The 23,883-nt window shown below is 48.3% G+C and overlaps 1 gene segment (V, D, J or C); it reads right to left on the bottom strand.

Annotated features, from left to right (window-relative positions):
- Positions 1–4,635: 4,635 nt before the first annotated feature.
- Positions 4,636–23,761, bottom strand: LOC147102755 (Ig kappa chain V-V region T1-like). The segment is given in 4 exon segments: positions 4,636–8,341; positions 10,792–10,934; positions 16,970–17,308; positions 23,673–23,761. Coding segments are annotated over 4 exon segments (651 nt in total).
- Between the last annotated feature and the right edge of the window lie 122 nt (positions 23,762–23,883).

Raw genomic sequence — 23,883 nt, 5'->3', positions numbered from 1 at the left:
GCGCCTTTACCCCGGCCCATTCGGCCGGCCTGACGACCTACTGCCTTGCCAGAGCCACGGACGACTACTCGGCACTCCTAGCTGAGTTTCCCGCCCTCACTAAACCGACCTTTTCGGCCAAAGCCGCCAAGCACGGTGTGGAACACTATATCCCCACCACCGGCCCCCCAGTTTCTGCCCACGCCCGCAGACTCAACCCGGCCAAGCTGGAAATCGCGCGGGCCGAGTTCACCAACATGGAACAACTCGGCATCATCCGCCGCTCCAGCAGCCCTTGGGCCTCGCCCCTCCACATCGCCCCCAAGCCCGGCGGAGGCTGGCGCCCTTGCGGGGACCACCGCCGCCTCAACGACGCCACCACCCCCGATCGATACCCGGTGCCACACATCCAGGACTTCTCGGCCCGACTGGCCGGACGAACCGTCTTTTCCAAAGTCGACCTGGTGCGCGGTTACCACCAAGTCCCCGTACACCCCGCGGACATCCCCAAAACGGCCGTCATCACCCCATTCGGCCTGTTCGAGTTCCTGAGGATGCCCTTCGGCCTCAAGAATGCAGCACAGGCTTTCCAGCGCCTTATGGACTCAGTCCTCCGGGACCTGAACTTCCTATTCGTCTATCTAGATGACATTCTCGTGGCCAGCTCCTCCAAACAGGAACACCTCGAACACCTTCGCATCCTGTTCGGGCGCCTAGCCCAACACGGGCTCATCCTCAGCCCGGCGAAGTGCCAATTCGGCCTAACCGAGATCGATTTTCTCGGTCACCACATCACCCCTGCTGGGGCCGTCCCCCTGCCCAACAAGGTGCAGGCCGTCCAGCAATTCCCCCGCCCCACAACCATCAAGGGCCTCCAGGAGTTCCTTGGGATGGTGAACTTCTACAACAGGTTCATCCCCAGAGCCGCAGCCCTCATGAAGCCCCTATACGACTCCCTCCGAGGAAAATCCGGCAAGATGGACGTAGCCTGGACCACTGACACGGCAGCCGCCTTCGACGCCACCAAAAACGCGCTCGCCGACGCCACTCTGCTCGCGCACCCGAGGGCCGATGCCCGGGTCGCGCTCACCACCGACGCCTCTGACCACGCGGTCGGGGCCGTGTTCGAGCAGTGGGTCAATGGCGCGTGGCAGCCACTTGCCTTCTACAGCCGCCAACTGTGCCCCCCCGGAGGTCAAATACTCCACTTTCGACCACGAGCTTCTCGCACTCCACCTGTCGGTCCGCCATTTCAGGTTCCTCCTGGAAGGCCGCCCCTTCACCGCGTATGTGGACCACAAGCCACTCACATACGCGATGGCCAAGCACACCGAACCCTGGTCCGCTAGGCAGCAACGCCAGCTCGCGGCCGTCTCCGAGTTTACTACGGACATTCAGCATGTCTCCGGTAGAGACAACGTGGTCACCGACTGCCTTTCCCGTCCCGCCGTCTGTGCGAATCACCTCGCGGTCGACTACGCATAACTAGCAGCGGCCCAGCTCACGGACCCAGACCTCCTCTCGGCGGCTACCAGCCTGCCAGAGCTACGCCTAGCCAAGGTCGCGCACGGGCCCGAAGCCACGGCAGTCATGTGCGACGTCTCACTCGGCCAACCCAGGCCGGTCATCCCTGAGACCTGGCGCCGCCGCGTCTTCGACGCGCTCCACGGGCTCTCTCACCCGGGTTCCCGCGCATCCGTCAAACTCCTCTCCAAGTGCTTCGTCTGGCGCGGCCTCAGCAGAGATGTTCGGACTTGGGCCACCTCCTGCCTCGCCTGCCAATGGGCTAAGGTACAGCTGCACACCAAAGCACCCCTGGGAGACTTCGAGGTACCCAGCCGCCGCTTCGACCACGTACACGTCGACATCGTCGGTCCCCTGCCGCCATCGCAAGGCCAAACTTATCTCCTCATGATGGTCGACCGCTACACACGCTGGCCTGAGGCAGTGCCGCTGACCTCCACCACCACAGCCGACATCGCCAGGGCGTTCGTTAACACCTGGGTTGCGAGGTTCGGCGTACCGGCCGACATAACCTCCAACAGAGGCGCCCAGTTCACCTCCGAACTCTGGACGGCCACAGCACGCAACCTCGGGGTGACGCTCCACCGCACCACGGCGTACCACCCGCAGGCCAACGGACTTTGTGAACGCTTCCACAGGTCGCTCAAGGCCTCACTCCGCGCCGGCCTGCAGGACAGTACCTGGACCGACCGCTTACCGTGGGTGCTACTCGGCCTACGCACCGCGGTCAAGGAAGACCTCCAGTCCTCGGCAGCGGAGTTAGTCTACGGACAACCGCTGCGCGTCCCAGGCGAATTCCTTCCGGAGCCTACCAAGCCTTGGTCGGCCGAACAGCAGCGGCTCGGCTCTTTCTCTTCCGCTCAGCAGTTCGCCCCACTTCCCGTCAACCGACACGGCGAACTCGCACCTCACGTCCCGCCAACTTTACAGCAGGCGCACTTCGTCTTCGTGCGACAAGACGCGCACCGCGGGCCCCTGCGACCCCCGTACGATGGTCCGTACGAGGTACTACAAACTGGGGACAAGGTCTTCAAGCTGTGACTCGGCGACAGGGTCGAGACAGTCTCCATCGACCGGCTCAAACCAGCACACACAGAACCAGGGGAACAGGTCCCCGTGGCCCAGCCTCCAACTAGAGGCCGTCCCCCCGGCAAGCCAGCACAGCCGGCGGCGAACCGCCCGACCCAACCGACCAGACCGGCGACCACTCAGAGCCGCTGCGGCAGAACCATTAGACCACCGTCACGACTCGTCCACTCCTCCTAAGCGGATTCTGGGGGGAGCTCTGTGGCGACACGCCACCACTGGACATAATCCGCTCACGGCGGCACAGACAGTCTAAGCAGAAGCCCCCAGCCGGGGGCCCTTTCCTCCAGCAACTTGTTTCCCGCAGGGACAGGCTGCCGGGAGCACTTCCTGTCTGGGAAGTATTTAAGTGGATGCGCGGGCTTTTCGAGTTCCTGTTTGTCATGTGGTTGGAATAAAGCAGTTGTGTTTTCAATAGCTCTGGTCTCGACTCCCACGTTTGCCGCGGTATCTCAACAAGGCTTATTTTACACATTTTAAAAAGCACTGTTTGCAACTCAGAAGTGGATGTTTGTTTCATAGATTTAAAACAATGGACCAGAGGTAGTCCATTTATGGGAATCCACAAAGATTCTTTTGATCAAGTATTGACCTTGAAATTGCAGTGTCTGTGATGGCATACTCTCCATCGTAATCCCCGCGAAATGCCCGCAAGATCCGGATTTCCGCATACACTTGCACATTAGCGCAACGTGGAACCTGCGGCCTGTCAATGTGCGCGTTGACAGGCCATCCGCGGGGGTTCCAAAAACCAACAAGGTTTAAATAAAACATTTAAAAATCCAAAATTAAGCACATACCCTTTATTAAATGAGTTCATGCAAATATTGGCCCGGATTGCAATCTTAATGATGCTTAAAATGATCAAAAAAATTGCATTTTTATTGAAGTTGGTGCAATGAAGGAACTTATGAATAAAATTGCGATTCTGTACATTGTGTAATTATTTGGGGATTCCATTGCATATCATTTGGGGATTCCCTTCGTAAATGACTGCAATGGAATCCTCCTTTGTCATTGGAGGACCGGGCCCACGTGATCCCTGGGACGCTTCCGCAGTGCCTGTGTCCCTGGGATCCGTGGGCCGTTACACTGCCCTCCGCCTCAAGGCCTGAGACTGCAACTTTCGCAGCCTGGGCGCCAGCAGGTAGTTTTGTAATTGTTTCACAGATGGCAGGCGCACTCCGGAGTTACGCCTCCGACCGCAATTTCTAGCTAATTATTTAAGATAAGGTGCATGAAGTTGAGGTATTAGGATGCAGTTAGATAGACCTGTGCACAATTGCTACAATAAAGTTCCTTACCTGAAATTTCATGAACTTAAAGGGCCAATGCATGCGTTATTGTATTAGTAAAGAGTTCACAGACTTGCTACATCTTGAACTTGTAACGCTGTAAATATTTGTAAGGGGGCAGTTGAGTCTACAGTCATTTGATTAGACGATGTGTATTTTTCATAATATATTGTAATTGTAGAGAAATATTGACAGAGTCTATTTTTTTCACTTGTCAGAATATTATTGTTACTTTGATATGTAATTTAACTAAGCTTGATTGACAGCCTACCGTCAAAGGCAAACGTGATTATTAACATGACTATAGCATACTTCTGCATTTCATTCCCAAACTGAGCTCAGCAGAAAGAATTGTGTATCATAAGCAGATGTTATGTATACCACAGGAAGACATCAAGAAAACAGAAGACATTGCTACAGCAGAGTTTATTTAATTGTTTGTGTCATCAAAATTCTGGAAAACACACAGGGGCTTTAAGATGAAAATTCCATGCTATGCGTATATGGCAAAATTGCCTAAATGTTAAATGTTTAAATATTTGTTAATATATGAATAAATACTGCAATCATTTCTAGCCAATACCACTCTAGTGCTGAGAGTTAAATTCCTTTAATTAGTATGCAATTTACCCAGTTGGGTTAGACACGGACCACGTTAGCTTCTGCAAGGGTGGGATTGGTAAAAATGCACTTCTGGTTGCTGTTTTTAAACAATCTTCTGTTGTTCAGTTGAGTAGTAAAGAATTCAGCCTTGTTTTAATCACTTTATTTTTGCCACTTTAACACAAAAAACAATTTAAATGCGGAGTATAATTTCTTCAGAGTCTAATGCAGTTTACAAGCAGAGTTTTATCAGCAGTTCTGTGTGTAGGCATGCAGTCAAAAAGGTAGCTCTCTTTTTTTCTCTCAACTTAACACTAAAGCTTCTTTTTTATACACTATTCTCTTTATCAAACTGGAAGTGGCCTTGCCTTATTTAGTAGTTTCCAGTCAACACACTGTCGTTCAGCCAATTTGTATGCAAACAAGTTTACATTTATTGTACATCAACATCCCCTTCTGTAGGTTGCAGTGGTATGTGGTGGGATGGTTATAGTATGGCAGTACTATAAACATCCCAAGGCCTTACTTCAATCTTGATCACTGGCTGTTGCTCAGTGAAATCTGTATCTCTCTCTCACTCTTCCTCTCTCCATTGATGCCAACCACTTTTTTTGCTCTATATTGTATGAACTAAACATGGACACTTTTCAGAAGCCAAATTAACCAAGTTCCATATGACAATACGGGTGTGAGGGAAAAGGCTCACCTACCTTATCTTTTCTCTTGCAGGATGAAATAGCATCACAACGTGTTAAAGCGTGCTATGCCAATCCTTCATCACGTGAAATTAGTGCTGCCAGCTCACTATCATGAATCAGACGTGCAGCCAGCACTACCCTCACGACTTATTGGCTGTGTGCCTGTTTGGGGAGGGTGGGAAATCAGACTTTACTGACACCACTCAAGGTCAGCCAGCACCTCTTTACGGAGAGATGCACTTTGGCTGTAGACAGCAGTGAAACATTCTCAAAGGGTTAAAATGGCTGGAAGAGCTACAGAGAGGGCACCCAGGCAATCAGATGCAGCTTTGAGGCCCTGGTCCAGGCCGTCAACAGGAGGAGGGAGGTCCTATTTTCTCTTGGGGGCAGAAAGGACGGTGGTGATAAGGATTACGGAGCTGTAGGTGCATTGGGGATGGGAGGAATAGCTCATGTGAAGCGCTCTTGGATGAGTGACAATTTGATGCTAATGCACTTCCTCTTCTCCGTGCTGTTCTTTCTCCTCCTCATCCTCCTTCATTCTTGCAGCCCAGTAGTGACTGGTCCCTCATTATCGTGAAATTGTGCAGCATACGGCCACACATCTGGATACATGGTTAGGGCTGTACTGAAAAGCTCCTCCCTTGTTGAGGCAGCAAAAGCATTGCTTCAGTACGCCGATGGTTTGCTCACTGATGTTTCTGGTGGCAGCATGGCTCTCATTGTAGGCCACGTCTGCAGAAGTGTCCAGGTTCCTGACAGGAGTCATGAGCCATGCTTGAAGGGGGGTTACCCTTGTCGCCCAGAAGCCAGCCTGTGACCCGGCAGCCTGGTTGGAATAAAGACAGCACAGAGGATTGGCACAAGATGAATAAATCATGACCGCTGCTTGGAAACCAGGCACAGACCTGAATAGATGCGTTGCTCTTAAGTCACAAACAACATGGACGTTAAGTAGAGTGGATTTCCTTTCTATTCAGACAAATGCCAGGATGGTGGTGGTGAACATACAAGGGTGCAGTATATGGTACATTGGACCCTGGAGAGGTGAAGATTAGTGCCCTTGCATGGTGCTTTCAAATACTACAATCAAGAGCAGTTTCCTATGTTGGGTATGTTGGTCCGCTAGCAACCAGCTTTCTTATCTAGGTTAAGGACCAGCTCTTGACCTGGGAGTTATCATCGTCTTAGAGACTTCAGCATTCTCTGTCTTTTAGCTTCTTTTATTTCACATGCAGGGACAAGATTCAACCCCCACCCTTTTCTCCACATTCACTCTCTGGCTAAAATGCTGGAGCAAAGTGAGCTGGGATACCATGACTATTTTCTTAGCTTTAAATCATTTTCACAAAATATTCAAACAGCAGTGGAGAAGGTGCTTTAAAAGTGGAACATTTAACAGAAAAACAACTTGACAATATTTGAACACAATTATTTCTTCCAAATCTAACAGATTAGAATAAATGTAATTTAAAGCGCAAAGTAGTATTGAAACATTAAAATACTGCATATAAAGTACAGGAAACTTTCTGGTATCTGGCACGGACGGGACCGACCTGGTGCCGGTCCATCAACAATGCCAGATAACCGAATGCTATAGTAAAAGATACGGAGCTCAGAGCTCCGTAAAAAGCAACAAACCCTGTTGCTTACCGCTTCAAAACAATCGGCACAAGTTGCAAGCGTCTCTGTAGCTTAGCAACAGCTTCAGCTACACGCTTGCACAGCCACAAATGGAGTAAAAAAAGTAACTAAAAGTAAAAAAAGTTATCTGAACCGACTCCTGAATTTTGCCGGTGGATAGAGCGTTCCGGTTATTTAGTGGCCGGTTAATCGAAAGTTTCCTGTACATAAAAATGTTCACGTAAATATACTGTTACTGACACTAAAGCATATTCAAGGCATTGCATACTAGATAAGAGGAAACTATCATTCAAATTTAAAAAAACACCCTACTTAGGCCTTGTGATAAACCTAATCACTAAATGTCACTAAATCACTAAATGTCAGCTGTAACGTCACACTGAGATATCACCACTGATGTCCACATTTCCTGAACATGTTTTTCAATAGCACTGCTGTAAGATTCTTTGATTCATCACAGCACGTGGCTATGTTTCCATCAAGGTATTCCTGACATTGTTTCATAATTCAGTTGTACTCTGCATCAGTTTTTAAGAACAAAAGCTCTTGCGAACAGGCTTGTAAAACAAGACAAACTGTAAGAAGGCACTCGTGGACTCAGTTTGTATGCCTTGCCACAGAGTTTTGTTTTAATATCATGCTGCAGCTGAGATTTAGCCTTGTTTGTTAAATTGAGAAACCTGGTAAAGACACAAGGACACTTGTGCAAGGATCCAGCAAGGTTGAAAAGATCTTGAGAAGCAGGATAAGGAGATATTAGGCTTAGGTTTTAAAAAGCCATTAGATTGTAGGAGGAAGGAAAGATGAAGGGAGTTAAGAAATTCCACAATTTTGATATTGTGGGAAAAAAATGAGAGCAGATGTTAATATGAATCTTGTTTCAATACGAGGGAGGGTGAAGTCTTAATTAAAGGGAGGCACTGATTAAAGATCAGATGCTCCTCACAGGCAGGCACGTCCTCCTGTTTCACACTCGTACTACAAGTGTGACATTGATAGATGCCTGGCAGCAGGGGCATGTGGGCTTACTCTCTTGCCTGTGGAACAGTACATGGACACTTAAAGGCAGTGAGGGCAGGGAAGAGCAGAGAGAAAGGGAGATTTTTTAATGAGATGAAAGAGCTGTACAAATGACATTTCTCCCCCATACAATGGTGTACTGTTCAATCACAATATACATGTGACACGTATACAAGTACCAGCTTCTACAAAGCCGGCACTTTACTAATTCTATAAAGTAAAAACATCATTTGTTTTATATTTAACAAACTCTTACATTGTAAAAAGAATTATGAAGGCACTATAAATTTGTAAAAAGTTAAGAATTTTACAATTCCATTGATACATTTCACCTTTCATAGCAAAAGTGAATCGAAACATCCAGTCAAATTAACACAATTCATTTGAGAACTATCGTGCCATGCTTTGTGTTCGAACCAGGTTCATGTCTTCAAACACTGAGTTCGGAGCTCGCCCTCGCTGTGGCTGGTCACATTGGCAGAGCCTCTTCACCTAAAAATTAAGATATTTAAAAAAAATCACATTACTCTGAATTATTACTTAGGGCTGGATTTTACGAACCTCGATGGGTCCATGGCGGTTGACGTTGGTAGCAGGTCCCGATCCCACTGCTGTCTTGATCCCAGTCTCTGAAATGAATTTACCATGATAAGGCCTACCCAGCGCATTTGCCGGCCAAGTAGAGTAAGCTGGTCTGGTGATGTCATTTGATGACGTGTCATCAGTCGGTTTCGTTAAAGGGACCATGCCCAACTTTATTTTGACATTTGTGCTGTCGGTGTTCTATAGCATTGAGGTGCTGCAAACACTGACAAGCACTGCACAGAGGTGCAGGGCTGCACCTAGGCTCTCCCATGCACAGCACACAGGGTGGTCCTCTTCCCTTCCCATGGGAGGAAGAGACCTCCCCAGGAGATCAACACAGCCTGGTTTCGCATTGCACAGGAGGGCACAAGCCGGGATGTGGTCAGGAGGACCTGGGTGCAGTACCGCAAACATTTCAATGGTTAACATACTGATTAACAATACACAAGGGTAAGCACTTGGGTGTTTTATGCAATGTTCATGTAAAGTTTCTGTTAATGTGGTGTTAAACGTTGAAACCTTTATTTTCAACACTTTGCGCTCTTGGACAGATTTGTGTGCACCTTTGGAAGTGGCTTAGTGAGTTGCAGTGAATGGTGAGACATAATGGTAACCCCGCAATAGTGATGAGTGTGAAAGGAATGGCTTGGTCATTGTAGGGATGCTTTATGATATTGTTGTGGGGTGGTGCCAACCTGGCGCATCATGTGGCAGCCAGGGTGTACAGCGTCAAGTGAAGTAAATCTGGCCATGGTGATGCCATCCCTGGCTTCCCAGGCAGCAATGTGCTCAGGTGCTGATGCCCTGTGCCCTATGCAGCATCAGTTGTTTGCGGAGAAGGTTGGTGTTGTTGTTGGTGCTGCTGGTGTGCCTGGTGATGATGGTGTGCCTGGTGCTGCTGGTGTTGGGGCTGATCATGGTGGGATTCTGAGGACCAAGGTGAGAGAGTTTCAAGGGCACCCATGCTGATGGAATAGATGGCGATCTGTCAATGGTGGGAGAGGTCATGAGGTCAGACTGGATGGAGACTTGTGTAAAGGCTTGCAGCATTCTGAATCTGTAGTGGAAATGCAGTTTAGAGAAGCTAGTGGTTAAGGGAACATTTCTCAATCAGCTGGGAGCTGATTCAATGGCCACTGACCTCCGCCTCAGCTTCACTGATGAGGTCTAGGCACAGCGGGAAACCGGTGGGCGACCTGTCAAATCCAAAAAGCTGGGAAAAAAAACTTTGATAAGTGACTGTAAACAAGCCACTAATGATTTTAATTGCCTCTCCGGCTGCTGCGTGTCGGGTCTGCTCAACGCTGGCAGACCCGACATTTGGTAAAGGCGCGTGATGGTGGGTTCATAGCAGGGTCCCGACCTGCTGGGGAAAAAAAACACTTTCCCACCGACCCGCCACCGATCGTGCCCGCTGACCACCTGCAAAATCCAGCCCTTAGATTTTCAAACAGAGATCCCTGGACCCTAGGGGTCAACAAGGAAGCCTGGTGGATCCTGGAAAAGTCTGTTCATTTGGCATCAGCTTTCTATATTTTACTGTGCTTGTTAGCATATTATTTCTGTTTCTCTAATAAAAGACATTCTCTGCACTGTCTTCCATTGGGCGACACCCACAACCTTTCTGAAGTTAGAACAGGGAGTCCCCAGAAATATGTCCATATTTGGAGGGCGTCCCCCCGACAGAAAGGTTTGAGAATGACTTAATTACACAACTGAATGGAAAATAAATGACGTAGCGGGCTGCAGACGGTAGGGCGAGCATTGTTGTGAGGGCTGAGGGACCCAGTCCCCTCTCACCCCATGATCCTGGAGTTCAGCCATCCGTATGATCCTGGAGAATCTGCCAGGATTGCACCCCCAAAGATTTTTGGGACATTAATATAGTCTATTAGACAAATTTTGACTTACGTGTTGAGGCTCTTGTCAAGACTGGTAAAACCAAGTTTGATTATATTAACCTCATATTTCAGAGAAATCAGAAGTCTTGAAAAGGAAGGCAGTCACTTAGAATTTTTAAAGATCACAAATCTCCTCCCTGTTTCCATGGAGGAGGGAGGTGAGGGGAGTATCATAGATCGGGACAACCCATAATCTTTTTAATGCATATGTCTCAGGTTCTTTGAGTGTATCCCAGGCAAGGAAAAAGCAGACAGCATATGATTTACAGGTATCCATTTTCAAATGGACAGTAAATGACATACAATTTGTTCTTCAGAGCAACAGTTTTTTAAACCAGTTTAACAATCTGGTAAATTCTTCACTAGAACTATTTGTATTTGATTTCATTTGTTTCACTTTGTATTATTTAATATCTATAAAGTCTAATTTAATAAATATTTGTTTTATAAACTTACATGCCAAAGTAACAGAACCAGTACACAAAGCATGGCAACTATTGCAGTAACAATCACACCAATCACAATTGGATCCTTATATGAAATTTCTTTGCACTTTCCTGCTTCCACACAGCCGTCTGGGCAGCGCTCCATGTTGGGGTCTGGGAGGATACAAAATATATTATTGTTTTGACAAAAGAAGTGCACATTTCATATATATTTGTTTGTCATTAAATGATTTTCTTTTCTTTTTCTACAAGTGTCTTGAATCCATTACAGAAGATAAGAATGCAGTAAAGAGACAGACTGGCCCAGAATTTGCGGTCAGCAGTATTATGTCCGTGAATGATTGAGACACAGACAGCAGGAGTTGAACAAAACAAGTCTTTACTGATTGAAGTCAATCGGGAAACTGAAACTACAGAGGCTCACTAGCGCCTTTTATACAGGGGTGGTCACTGCCGGTACTGCAGTCTGAGACCAGTTATTCTCTTAAAGGTACATACACAACAATTCCTCCCCTTTTAGATAAACAGTACATAACATTCATTTAACAACTAAATGATAACTAATTACAATCACAATTACGGTTGCTAGATACATTGGTTAAGTTTAAGCAATTATAAGTTCAGTCTTTGAGGAGGCTTCCTGATTCTGTCTGGATAACGCCTCTTTGGGGTATCAGGTTCTTCTGGCAAGGTTGAGTCGGGATCAATGTCGTTGTTTGGTTCATCTGCTTCCAATATCACCGATTCTGCGGTAGCTGCAATTGGTACGTCGATTTCATTGCCAGGTGTATCAGATCGTGGTGTGGAGTTGACGTTTTCCAGTGACTCTAGAATCTGGTCAGCATGGTGTCTTACAATGCTCTCTCCAACGTCTACGGTATACATGAGAGGTCCTTGCCGTGTACAAATCGTTCCTGGCTGCCATTTCTCAGTGCGGTAGTCCCGGGCCAAAACTGGTTGACCTATCTTAAAACTCCTGGTCGGCCTTTCATTCATATTCTGAAACTGCCTGTTCTCCACATCTCTTCAGACGTTTGGCTTAACCAAATCCAAGCGGCATCGTAGTCTTCGATTGAAGAACATCATGGCTGGAGTTTGGTTGTTAACCGCATGTGTCGCATTCCGGTAGGCAAACAAGAAGTTGTCCACCTTGTGTTGTAGGGGTATATCTTCATTACACATTGCCTTGATAGCCTTCTTGAATGTTTGAACAAACCTCTCAGCCAATCCATTAGTGGCTGGATGATATGGGGCAGATGTGTAATGCTTAACACCATTGTTCTTTAAAAACCTCCGGAACTCTTCAGACACAAACTGTGGTCCATTGTCAGAGCAAATCTGTTCAGGCAGCCCATTCCTGGTGAATATGGTTCGTAAAACTGTGATAGTTTTTTCCATGGTGGTTGAGGACATTTTTATTACCTCTGGCCACTTTGAATGTGCATCCACCGCAATTAAAAACATCGAGTCCATGAAGGGACCAGCAAAATCAATGTGCACCCTTTGCCATGGAGATGAGGGCCACTCCCATGGATGCAGAGGAGCTTGTGGTGGGGCGTTTTGGACCTTCTGGCATCCTGCACAGCTCTTGGTCATCTCTTCGATTTCTCTATCGATTCCCGGCCACCACACAAACGCTCTGGCTAAGTTCTTCATTTTTACCCCACCCAGATGACCCTCATGAAGCTCATTGAGCACTCTATCCGTCAACTTAGGTGGAATTACTACTCTGGATCCACACATCAAGGTTCCTCTGCACACTGACAGCTGTTCTCTTCTCGGCGAGAATGCTGGCAGCAGTGGTTCGCCATGTGCTGGCCATCCCCTCACCATTAAATCATAGACCCGTGATAGTGTCGGGTCATTCCGTGTTTCCTTTTCTATGTTTGCATTCGTCACAGGGAGACATTCGACTATGGTTGAGTGGAATAACTCCATTGGATCCACTGCAAGGTCTTCTTCTTCCACCGTCGGCAACGGTAGGCGTGACAATCCATCAGCATTCCCATGCTGTTTAGTTCCTTTGTACTCGATGTCATATTGGTGTGCCCCTAGGAAAAGGGACCACCTCTGCAGCCGTTATGCTGTCATTATCGGTACGCCCTTCTGAGGGTTGAAAATGGAGACAAGAGGTTGATGATCGGTTAGTAGAGTAAATTTTTGACCGTGCAGGTAGTGATTGAACTTCTTCACCCCCCACACTAGGCTGAGGGCCTCTCTGTCAATCTGGGCGTAGTTACGCTCGGCAGAAGTTAACGAGCGTGACGCAAAAGCTATCGGCCTCTCTAAACCATCAAGGAATTTATGTGACAGTACCGCCCCAATGCCGTAGGGAGACGCATCACACGCCAGTCTGATCGGCAGTGCTGGGTTGTAGTGAGCCAATACTTCTCTTGAAGTGATTAAGTCCTTACTCTTCTGAAAGGCCCGCATACAGTCATTGCTCAATTTCCATGCTACTCCCGTTCGTAGCAGGGCGTTCAGTGGGTGCAGAATTGTCGACAAATTCGGCAAAAACTTATGGTAGTAATTCACCAATCCAAGGAATGACCTCAGTTGCGACACATTTTCAGGCGCTGGGGCCTTAACAACCGCTTCAATTTTGTCAGGGGACTTATGTAACCCCTCTTCATCAATCACGTGGCCACAATACAATATCTGTTTCTTAAAAAACTCGCACTTGGGGCGGTTGGCTCGTAGCCCATGTTCCCATAGTCTAGTGAGCACCTGTTCTAGGCTGTTAAGGTGTTCACTGTCATCTTCACCTGTCACAAGGATGTCGTCCAAGTAAGACTGAGTCCCCGGAATCCCTTGCAGGACTTGTTCCATCGCTCTTTGCCATATCGCCGGAGCCAATGCTACTCCGAATACCAATCGATGATACTGGTAAAGACCTTTGTGAGTGTTTATCGTGAGATACTTCCTAGAGGATTCTTCAACCTCCATCTGCAAATATGCTTGTGCTAGGTCAATTTTTGTAAAACGCTTCCCTCCAGACAGTGAGGCGAAGATGTCTTCTATCCTTGGAAGAGGATATTGTACTGTGTGAAGGACTGGGTTCACCGTCACCTTGAAATCCCCACAGATGCGAACCTTCCTTGGCTCCTCAGACTTATTGCTTAACGTTTTCTTCATGACAGGAACGATGGGTGTCGCCCACTTTCTCCAGTCAACCTTAGACAACACGCCTGCCTTCTCCAGATTCTCCAGCTCTGCCTCGACGGCTGGGCGAATTGCATATGGTACCGGTCTTGCTTTGAAAAACTTGGGAATTGCATTCTCTTCTATTTTTATTGAGGCGGTTACGCCTTTAAGAGTGCCCAGTTCTTGTTGAAATACCTCTTTGGCGTTGGCTAAGATTGTTGACAATCGTCCAGGAGTGACGTCGTCATCTTTTTTACTGTCCACCGTCATTGCATGAATGGAGTGCCAATCTAAGCTTATCTTCCTGATCCATTCACGTCCCAATAACGGTGGTCCACCATTTTGCAGTATGTAGAGATCAATTTCCGTATTTTCTTGCCGTTGTATTCGACAGGCACCCTTATTTTTCCTCTGGGGTATACTTTTTGCCCCGTATATGTCGTCAAGACGATGGATGTCTCTCTCAAGGGTATGTATGAGAATAGCCGCTCGTAGTCTCGTCGATTCATGACGGTTAGCGCTGATCCTGTATCCAATTCCATTTTAACTTGGGACCCTGCTATCGTGAGGGTGACCCAAATGGTTCGGTGATCCTCTTTTGCAATTACATTGTGAAGTTTGAGACAGCTTAGTCTCCTGTTCCCGGATTCACTATCGCTCATCTGGTCTTCGGAACTACTGTCCGTCATCTTTTGTACTTTCTTGTACGGTTCCTTAGTAGCCTTTTTGTTGTCGCTGGTCTTCTTCCCAGACCTGCAAACTCGTGCAATGTGTCCCATCTTTCCGCATTGCCTGCATATTTTGTCTTTGGACCAGCAGTCCTTCTGGTCATGGTTAGTTCTGCCGCAGCAATAACATTTTGCAAATCCCCGTGTCATTTCGTGGGTGCCGTATTCCTGTGGCTTTTGTTGAATTTCTGCAGCTCCCCTGGCTGCTGCTTCGTACGATACTGCCACGCTGAAAGCCTTATCTAGCGTCAGCTCTTTCTCTGAGAGTAACTTCTTCTGTGTTCCTTCACTCAGGAGTCCACAGACAAATTTGTCCCGTAGGGTATCTGCCAGTCCTGCTCTGAACTGGCAGTGCTTTGATAGCTTGCGTAGTTCCGTAAGGTGCTCAGCATTGCTCTCATCTTTATGCTGAGTTCTCCTGTGGAATTTAAATCTTTCTGCTATCAACAGCGGTGCAGGGTTTAGGTGTTCCTGTAGGACAGCAACAATTTCGTTAAAACTCTTCGCCTTCAGTTTGGCTGGAGTAATCAGGTCCCGCAATAGGCCGTACGTTCTAGCGCCCATTAAGTTTAGCAATACCGATGCCTTTTTCTCATCGGCTATTTCGCTTGCCTCGCAATATACCTTGACTCTTTCCACATACATGGTCCAGTCCTCTATTGTATTATCAAAGGCAGTGATACAGCCAGTCTTCGGCATCTTGAAAATCTAAAATGGCGCCTCCCGCGCTTTGCCTTCTTTCCCGATTTAACAAAATGGCACCTCCCGCGCTTTGCCTTCTTCCCCGCTGATTAAGATGGCGCCTCCCGCGCTTTGCCTTCTTCCCCGCTGTTGCTAGCGCTGCTTTCCGCGGTTTCCGTTGCAACCTGCAGCTTGCACGTTTAATATTTCTTTTTTTATTATTTTCCCGTCATGGAACAACCCTGTGGGACTCTTGCCTCCCTCTTCTCGGGTCTATACGCAGCCCGGCTTCGTAGCACCGGCCGCGTCCTGTGTGCTCCACCCTCTCTCTCTCCTCTTCCCGACAACGCTGCTCGGCCCAGTTGCAAGCCACCCGCTCGAGTTCGCGACCTCCGCAGCCCAGGAAGGATCAGTGTACTACCTGCCACCAGCCCGATTAGCTGAAGCACCATCGACAGGAACCAGGCCCCGCTTTCGACAGCTTCTCCAGCAATCTTCAACTCCGCTAACACAGGGGTGGATGCCCACGGTCGACGCCCATTTCTACTGCTTCTTTCTTCCTTCTGGCCTCGACCTCTGCTCACTTCGCTGCAGGAATGGATCCCAGGAGGTGGTGCAGACTGTAGGTAAGTTCGTATCTGCTCGTCGCCAGTATTATGTCCATGAATGATTGAGACACGGACAGCAGGAGTTGAACAAAACAAGTCTTTTCTGATTGAAGTCAATCGGGAAACTGAAACTACAGAGGCTCACTAGCGCCTTTTATACAGGGGTGGTCACTGCCGGTACTGCAGTCTGAGACCAGTTATTCTCTTAAAGGTACATACACAACAAGCAGCAAAGTGAAGGCGTTCGCTGCTGGTCCCGCAGTACACTGCGCACAAGGATCTCGCGATCCCTGTGTCGAGAACTTCAGGTTTTACGACTTCCAATTGAAATCAATGGACTGTAGTGGGGATTCCCTTCTGCGAGCTGCTGTGACGTCAGCAGGCTGTCTAAGCAGCCAATCAAATGCAGAAGTCTCTCAGACAGCGAACCAGGAAATGAGTAAGCTCTTAAAATTCTAACTTTTTAAAAATGTTAGAGAGTGCAAAACAAAGATTGGGCTTCTCATATTGGAAAAAGGCAAACCTGAGCTAGAGATGGGCAAACTTTAAACTTTTTTTTTAAGTTTCTGAAAATTTTTAATTTTAAGTAAAATGGACAAATTTCACACTGCACAACATTAAAATTAGTTTTCCAGGCCCTTAACATTTGTTTAGCAGTCAATACACTGTTAAAACCCCAGTTACACCTAATCCCTTTGGGTTTAACTTTTAGTGAGGAATCTAACAGCGTAATTACTGCGGAAGAGCCGAAGTTTCTGTCAGTTTACTTGATTTGGCTGATTACACAGATTGTGTCGGAAGTGCACAGCGCAGCCTGTTTCGGAGCTGTCACTGACCGACCGGAACTTCGGGACTTCCGCAAGCGCCTGCGCCAAATCCCGAAGGTGCGGTCAGTTTCAAAGGCGGATTGACGGCGATCGCTGCCAGTTCACCGTCATCTCGACCGCAAATTCTGGGACATCGTTTTTAAGTAAAAGTTTCATTTCAGTAAATTATGTCAGATGAATATTTGAAACATTAAACATACCTGAGACAAAAAGCATTGTTCCTTGTCCGAATCGGTCTGATACTTCACCAAGTCTCAGTCCAAAGACACAGAAGTAAATATCCATGTCATTTTCCCGAAGATCTTTGAGGGTTATGGTGAATTTTTTCACATCTCCTTCATACACAAGGCGACTCCTGTATGACTCGTGTATCGTATTACCTTGTTTGTGGACATAGATCAGCTCAATGGGATTTGAAAAGTTCCTTTTTAAATAGGTGCCTACAAGGGTCACTTCTGTGGATGAAAATTCACAGTTTATTGAAACTGATTCTCCATTTTTCACTTGTTTAATGAGAGGAGACTGGGAAACACGGACATCTGTAAAATACACAATTGAAAATATCGTCAGTACAGTCAGAAAGCTCTGAATGCGATCATCAATTATCAAACAAAACTTTCCCTTTGTGTAAATATTTCTTGAATTAAAGAATAGAGGTGTAGAAAGAGGGGACCATTGAGGGTAATCTCTAACATTTCATGTCACTGGAGAAAGATGGCTCCCTTGCATCATCTGAGTGTCCAGGGGCACGATTTTAATTCCTGAGGCGGGTTGGGTGTGGGCCAGGTGGTCGTCGGGTTCCGGTCCCGCCGCCGCTTTCAGCTGGTCAGAAATTGGAATTTTCCCTTAATTGCCCTATTGAATCCCTGCGTGCGTGCTAACTGGCCCATTAGTGGTTTCGGGTCTGCTGCTCGCCTCTGCTGACGTCTGTCAGCCAACTGCATTTAAGCAGCCCATGCAGCCTTGTTTCATTCTCATCCTTTAATGTTGGATTTCGTGTTGCCAACTGCTCCCATGACTGCTACAAGAGCTAAGGCCTCTCCCTGTTTTGATGATGACTCCCTTCATGCTCTTGTTGAGGGAGGGAGAGGGCGCAAGGAGGTACTCTTCCCATCCTCTGGACGGAGGAAGCCTCCTCAGCAAAGCAAAGCAGCCTGGCTGCAAATTGCTGAGGAGGTCAGCTCCAGATCGTTGTGTGCTCGCTCCTGGGTCCAGTGCAGGAAAAGGTTTAATGACCTGGTACGCTCAGGAAAAGTGAGTATCAATCTGCTCCCCATCTCCTCTCATCACCAGCACTCTGCATTGTCAACCTACTCCTGCACATCCCACTTTACCCTTACATCCCTTGCACTCTTAACCATCCCTCTCTCTCTATGTACACAATCACTTCACTATTCGACTATGCTGCCCTCACACTCGCTATCACTATTATGCAATGCCAACAACTAACAATGCACAGGGAGGACCATTGGTGTTGGCACATCACTCCATCTTTGTCTCCTTCTAAGCGTCTATGCTATGGATTCTCTACACTCACTCCATCATTCTCACTCAAACTCCACTTGTGTCCCTCATTGCAGGAATAGAGAGCCCACAATAAGAGGGAGAGGGCTAGGACAGGAGGAGGGCCACCTTCCATTTCCCATCTGACCAACGCTGAGGATGCGGCACTCGAAATAATCGGAGTTGATGAGGATCTGGAAGTGGGGGACAGTCAGATGGGCGCAGCAGAGCAAGCTGGTGACAGAATAGATTTGCATCTCTCTCATTTACATTGCATGAGTGACTGATATGGCATCTGCTGCTCATATAAATTGACTTATCATCATCTGCACAATTCGATGTGCATGCAACATTAATATCACATGTCTAACTCATGCTTTTACTCCCCAGAAGACCATCGAGAGCCCCCCTCCCCACTGTCCAGGAGGAAGAGCCTGAAGACTCCTCAGAGGAAGTGTAAGATTTGCAAAATTTCTACATTTCCCCGAAGGTTGTTATTAATAAACGGGACCCTGCGTGGACATTTTAAATCAAAAAGGGTACCCAAGATGGCGTCCGTGCCTCGTGGCAGAAAGCCTGTGAGATTTTAAAATGGACTCTGCAACGCAGACAGCTTGTGGAGAGATCGAAACCAAAGCTGCAGTTTCTGTGAAGAGAGACTTTGTATTTTGAAACCAGACAGGACTTTGAATTATGTATTAGACCGAATTGGAGACAAATCTAAATTCAGTTAGGCCTATAGTTAAGGCCATCAAGCAGTTTACATATATAATCGGAAACAGATTAAGAAAGCCATCGAGGCTGGACAGGCCCATCAAGGAACATTCATGACAAAACAAGTCAATTATCGGGCCGGTAAATGCAATTACCGGCCATCTAAAAACAGTTAGTATGGATTGCTACCATTATTTAAAACAGCCCGCCAAGATTAAGACAAAGAACTAACCTGATTTGGCGCGCAGCTAAGGGCCATCCATAGGAGTATAATTGAAGGCCCCGGGTAGCAATCTCTCTCTTCTCTCTCTGCTCTGCTCGGCTCTTCTGCCCCTCGCCCGCGTGGCTGTTGCTCTTTCCCCGTCCCGTGCTTACCCCCTGGCCTTTGCCCGTGCCTTTTGCCACTCCATCTGGAAATCGCCCAGGCACTGCGTCGGGCGGACACGGACAATTCAGGCCAGGCGAGGCAGGACACGATGAGGGGAGGAGGGAAGACCAACTGAGGAAGACCAACTGAGGAGATGAACTGAGGGTAGGCTTCGAATCATTGGGCCTTAAGCCTCAGCCAACCTGCGACTATCTTCATGCAAACTCAAACTGTCGGCTGAAGAAGAAGAATCATCCCTGCAAGGTAAAGTACCCAAACAGAGACTTTAAATTTGGGGTACTCGAACCTGGACAACGCCCTTGCAGCACCTGGAGACCACGTGACGACGGCAGGATCCAGAGATCACCAAGAGCGAATCCCGAACCCCACCGCTGTTTTGAGTCCAACAAATCCTTTTGATTGGTGAGCATGAATTCTGGCCCCTTATAGCTTAATCTAGTTAGGTATAAGGGGGTGGGATAAGGATAAGGGGATTGTTAAGATAGTTGTTTTCCCTCGATGTGCCGTGTGTTCCGCATTCCCTGTATAAGTATAGTTGTTTGTATTTGCCTGTAATTTTATATACTGGTAATTTCTCTTAAGACTGTATTAACTTTTCCTGTTTAATAAAATCCTGAGTTTTGCTTACATCCAAACCACCTGTCTACTCGAGTCTTTTCTGCATCGCTACCTGTACCTAAGTCCGGTGTCGAGAATCTCAGGGGCGTGGGGGCGATTCGAACTGCTCACGGGCAGTCAGAGGCATAACTGACTGGGCTCATGCGCCACCCCCTACAGAAGCTGCAACCTCTGAAGGCGCAGCATCAGCAGAATTAAGCGCACCCAGCACCAGCGCAGATACGCACACCTCGGTGGGACCTTCGCGAGATAGAGTAGTGTTGTCAGCTGGTGTATCACAGCTCACAAGTGAGCATCCGTGGAGACAGGGACAGCAGTGGAGAGTCCTCGTCGGAGGCCGCAGGGTGCTCCCAGCTCTGCTCAGCTGCATGTGGATCCTGTGCCTCTGGGGCCATCCAGAAAGAGCGCGCTGCTGGAACTTCAGGAACAAGTGCAGGAGTCTCTGGCAGGTTTTGCATCCAGGGTTACTGTGAGTGTGGAGAGGATGGAGGGGTCCATGTCTAACATGAGCAGTGCCTTTGTGGAGGCAATGGTGCATGAACGCACCACCACGGATAGGATGGCAACCTCCGTGGAAAGGATGGCTACCTCCGTGGAAAGGATGGCTATGGTTATGGAGGAAATAAGTCACCAGTGTCAGGAAAACATGCTGAATGTTCAGACTAGATTGACATCTCTGGAGGAGCGATGGGCAGCTATTGAGCTTCATGGAAGTCCTTTTGAGGAGGACTGCCAATGCAGATACGGATCCTCGTGGCCCCCCTGATGTGCAGCAAGGTGCTGTCCAGCCACTTGCTGGCACTGAAGTGGGGCTGACCCATGAGAGGGATGTTGGTGGCAGATAACAAGGAAGTGTGGGCTCCTCTCCAAGCACTCACACGACCATGCCACTGCGTAGCCTTCGGTCACAGCCCCACCAGACTCCTCACCCAACTGAGATGGGCGTCTCACCCCCTGCACAGCCACAGGAGGAGCAGACTGTTGCCGAGACCTCACAGGCTCGCAAACCCAGAGGACACCCACCAAAGCTGTTGAAGCAGAAGCAGCATGAAAGTGAGCAAGGTGCCTCCACATCTGCAGAAGGCACAGGGGAAGCACTATGTAGAAGCACGCATAAGAGGAAGATAAAGCACAATTAGTCACAAGGGTCATCACTTGGGCCTAGAAATTCGTTGGGTTGCGCCACCAGTTAGCACCCAAAGAGGGCACTTAGTGGTTTTAGCGCCACTGGCCACGCCTCCCGCGAAATTTAGCGGGGCGCTAATGGCAGCGTTAGCCTGTAGCGCTGCGCCGCCACCGATGACGTCATTGGTGTGCGCAGCACCCAGCTACCACCCCTAACGCGATATTTGGTCGCGCCCCCTGCTGTAGCGCCGGTCACAAATTGTGACCGGTTCAGGGGGGCCTACCTGTGGCGGTAGTGGCGCTAATTAAAGGGGAGGTGCGGGCAGCCATTTTGTTCGCTGGCCGCCTGCCAGCACCTCCTCGCGCCGCTGTCCCCGGCCTCCTGAGCCCCCCCCGGGCAGTGCCAGCTGTGTCCCAAGAGCCCGGCACTTCTCCTCGGTGCCGGGCTCTTTTGCCGGCACTCGTGATCTCCGATCGCGCTGGTGCAGGCCCCTCCCCTTTAAGAAGGGGAGGAAGGCCTGCAGTACCACAGCGCGCCATGTCGCAGCATGTGGCGCTGCGGCACGTTGCGCTGCGATATTCAGTTGCAGCGCCCCAAGAGGGATGTGGGGCGCCTCGAGCAGCGCCCTGCTTCCATTTGGGGCGCTGAAACTGAATATCAGGCTAGCGCAAGCGGCTCCTTCCGGGGTGAGATTTCCGGTGCCCAGGCGAGGCTGGCGCCCCAAACGAGGCGCCAGTGAATTTCTAGGCCTTGGTGTTCTCTTCTGTTGTCTTTTGTTGTGTTTAATATTTGCCATTGTCATCCTTTTGTGCATGTATTAAACAAAAGTGATGGCAAACAGTTGAAGTTCTGGCCTATGTGATCTGGGAAATGGAAGTTGCACATTGAGGGCTCAGGGTGACTTGCATTTGTAATGATGGTGGTGAGAGTGATAGGAACCCACAGGTTCTTGTACATTGTGTATGGTGTGATAAGAAGGTGCCAGCCACATGTGTTTGATTCGTCTACCTAAGCGAATCTGGCAAAGATTCACACATCCCTTGCATCACGGGCAGCAATGTGCTCGCGTGCTGCTGGAGCTGGCTCATCTGCCTCCACAAGGTCTTCCTCCTCCTCCTTCTCCTCCTCCTCCTCCTGAGGAGGCTATGCACTAAGCCACTTGTTCCTCAGGCAGCTGCAAGCCACAATACTGTGCGATGTTGTGAAGTGCACAGCAGACCACGATGATTCTGGAGACCTAGGCTGCTGAGTACTGTACGGCTCCACCTGATCTGTCAAGGCATCTGAATCACATTTCGAGCAAGCCGATGGTTTGCTCGATGATGGCTCTTGTGGAAATGTAGCTGGCATTGTAGTGCTCCTCTGCTTTGTTTGACGGCCTCCTCAACAGTGTCATTAGCCACGTCTTATGGGGATAGTCCTTGTCTCCAAGTAGCTATCCGGAAAGTTGGGTTGGCGGATTGAAGAGCGGCGGCACAGTAGGCTGCCGCAGGATGAAGGAGTCATGGCAACTGCCAGGGTACTTCGCGCAAACATGCATAATTTCCTTCCTGTGGTTACACACCAGCTGGACATTAAGGGAGTGGAAGCCCCTGTGGTTGACAAATACAGCTGTATGCAGTCGACGAAGCCCTGAACCCTTGGCAAGCCTGCCATCTTTGCAAAGCCAACCACATGCGCGGTTACACTCGTTTCATCCGTGGAACAGTGAATGTAATTGTGCGCCTTTGCAAAGAGGGCATTGGTTACCTGCATGATGCAAGTGTGTGCAGCCAACTGGGAGATGCCGCTGATGTCTGCTGATGATCCCTGGAAAGACCCTGAAGCAAAACAATTGAGGGCGGTGGTGACTTTAACAACCAAGGGAAAAGGGTGTCCACCCGCCCCTCTGGGCTCCAGGTGTTCGTGCAGCATTGCGCAGATGTCAGCGACTACCTCTCGTGAAAGTCTCAGCCTCCTTTGGCACTGCTGCTCAGTCATGTTGAGGAAGGTCATCCTCGGCCTGTAAACCCTGTGTTGGGGGCATCTCCTGCAGCCCGGTGCAGCCCTGCGCTGACGCCCTCTGCCCTGTGCAGCATCAGGTTCAATGCTGTTCTACCAAGAACTCTATTTGTAACATTTTACTTTCTGTATGTAAATAACAATTATTTTATTAAAATATTTATATTTCATCATTTTAAGCTTTAATCAAAATCACATTCAAGTTATCACATCGCCACATAATAATACAACAACTTGCATTTTTATAAAGTCCTTCTAACGTAGAGAAATGTCCCAAAGTTCTCCAACAGAGGTGTGAGGGAATCCAACACCAAGCCAAAGAGCAGAGATTAGGAGTGATCCGGATCTTGGTTAAAGAGGTGGGTTTTAGAGAGAGTCTTAAAGCTGAACCGAGGGCAGAGGGCTTTCGGAAGAGAATTCCAAAGACAGATTGAGTGCGTCAGATAACTTTAGACTAATATAATTTTTAAATGGAGCTTGAACATTTTCTTTGCGTATAATATACCGCAATTATTAAACATTTGAAAGATTTCACAGCAAAGCCATTTCCTACCTGTCTGTTCTCCAGATATCATTAAAAAGAAAAGGAACTGAAGAAGGTGAAATATTTGTGCAGCCATACTTATTATTCAGTTTACTCCTGTCAACACATTTTGGAAAGCACTGTATATCTATCTAAATTTCCGCTGAAGCATCAGTGGAAACCACAATGTTACAACACATTTCATTAAAATGTTTTGTTGGGGGTTTTCTCGCTTCCCCAA

The sequence above is a fragment of the Somniosus microcephalus genome, chromosome 21 (assembly GCF_052327205.1).
Source record: "Somniosus microcephalus isolate GS21.2 chromosome 21, FLI_Smic_1.0, whole genome shotgun sequence".
NCBI classification, from domain to species: domain Eukaryota; kingdom Metazoa; phylum Chordata; class Chondrichthyes; order Squaliformes; family Somniosidae; genus Somniosus; species Somniosus microcephalus.
The sequence above is the reverse complement of the archived record's forward strand: the minus strand, read 5'-3'. Positions and strand labels throughout refer to the sequence as shown.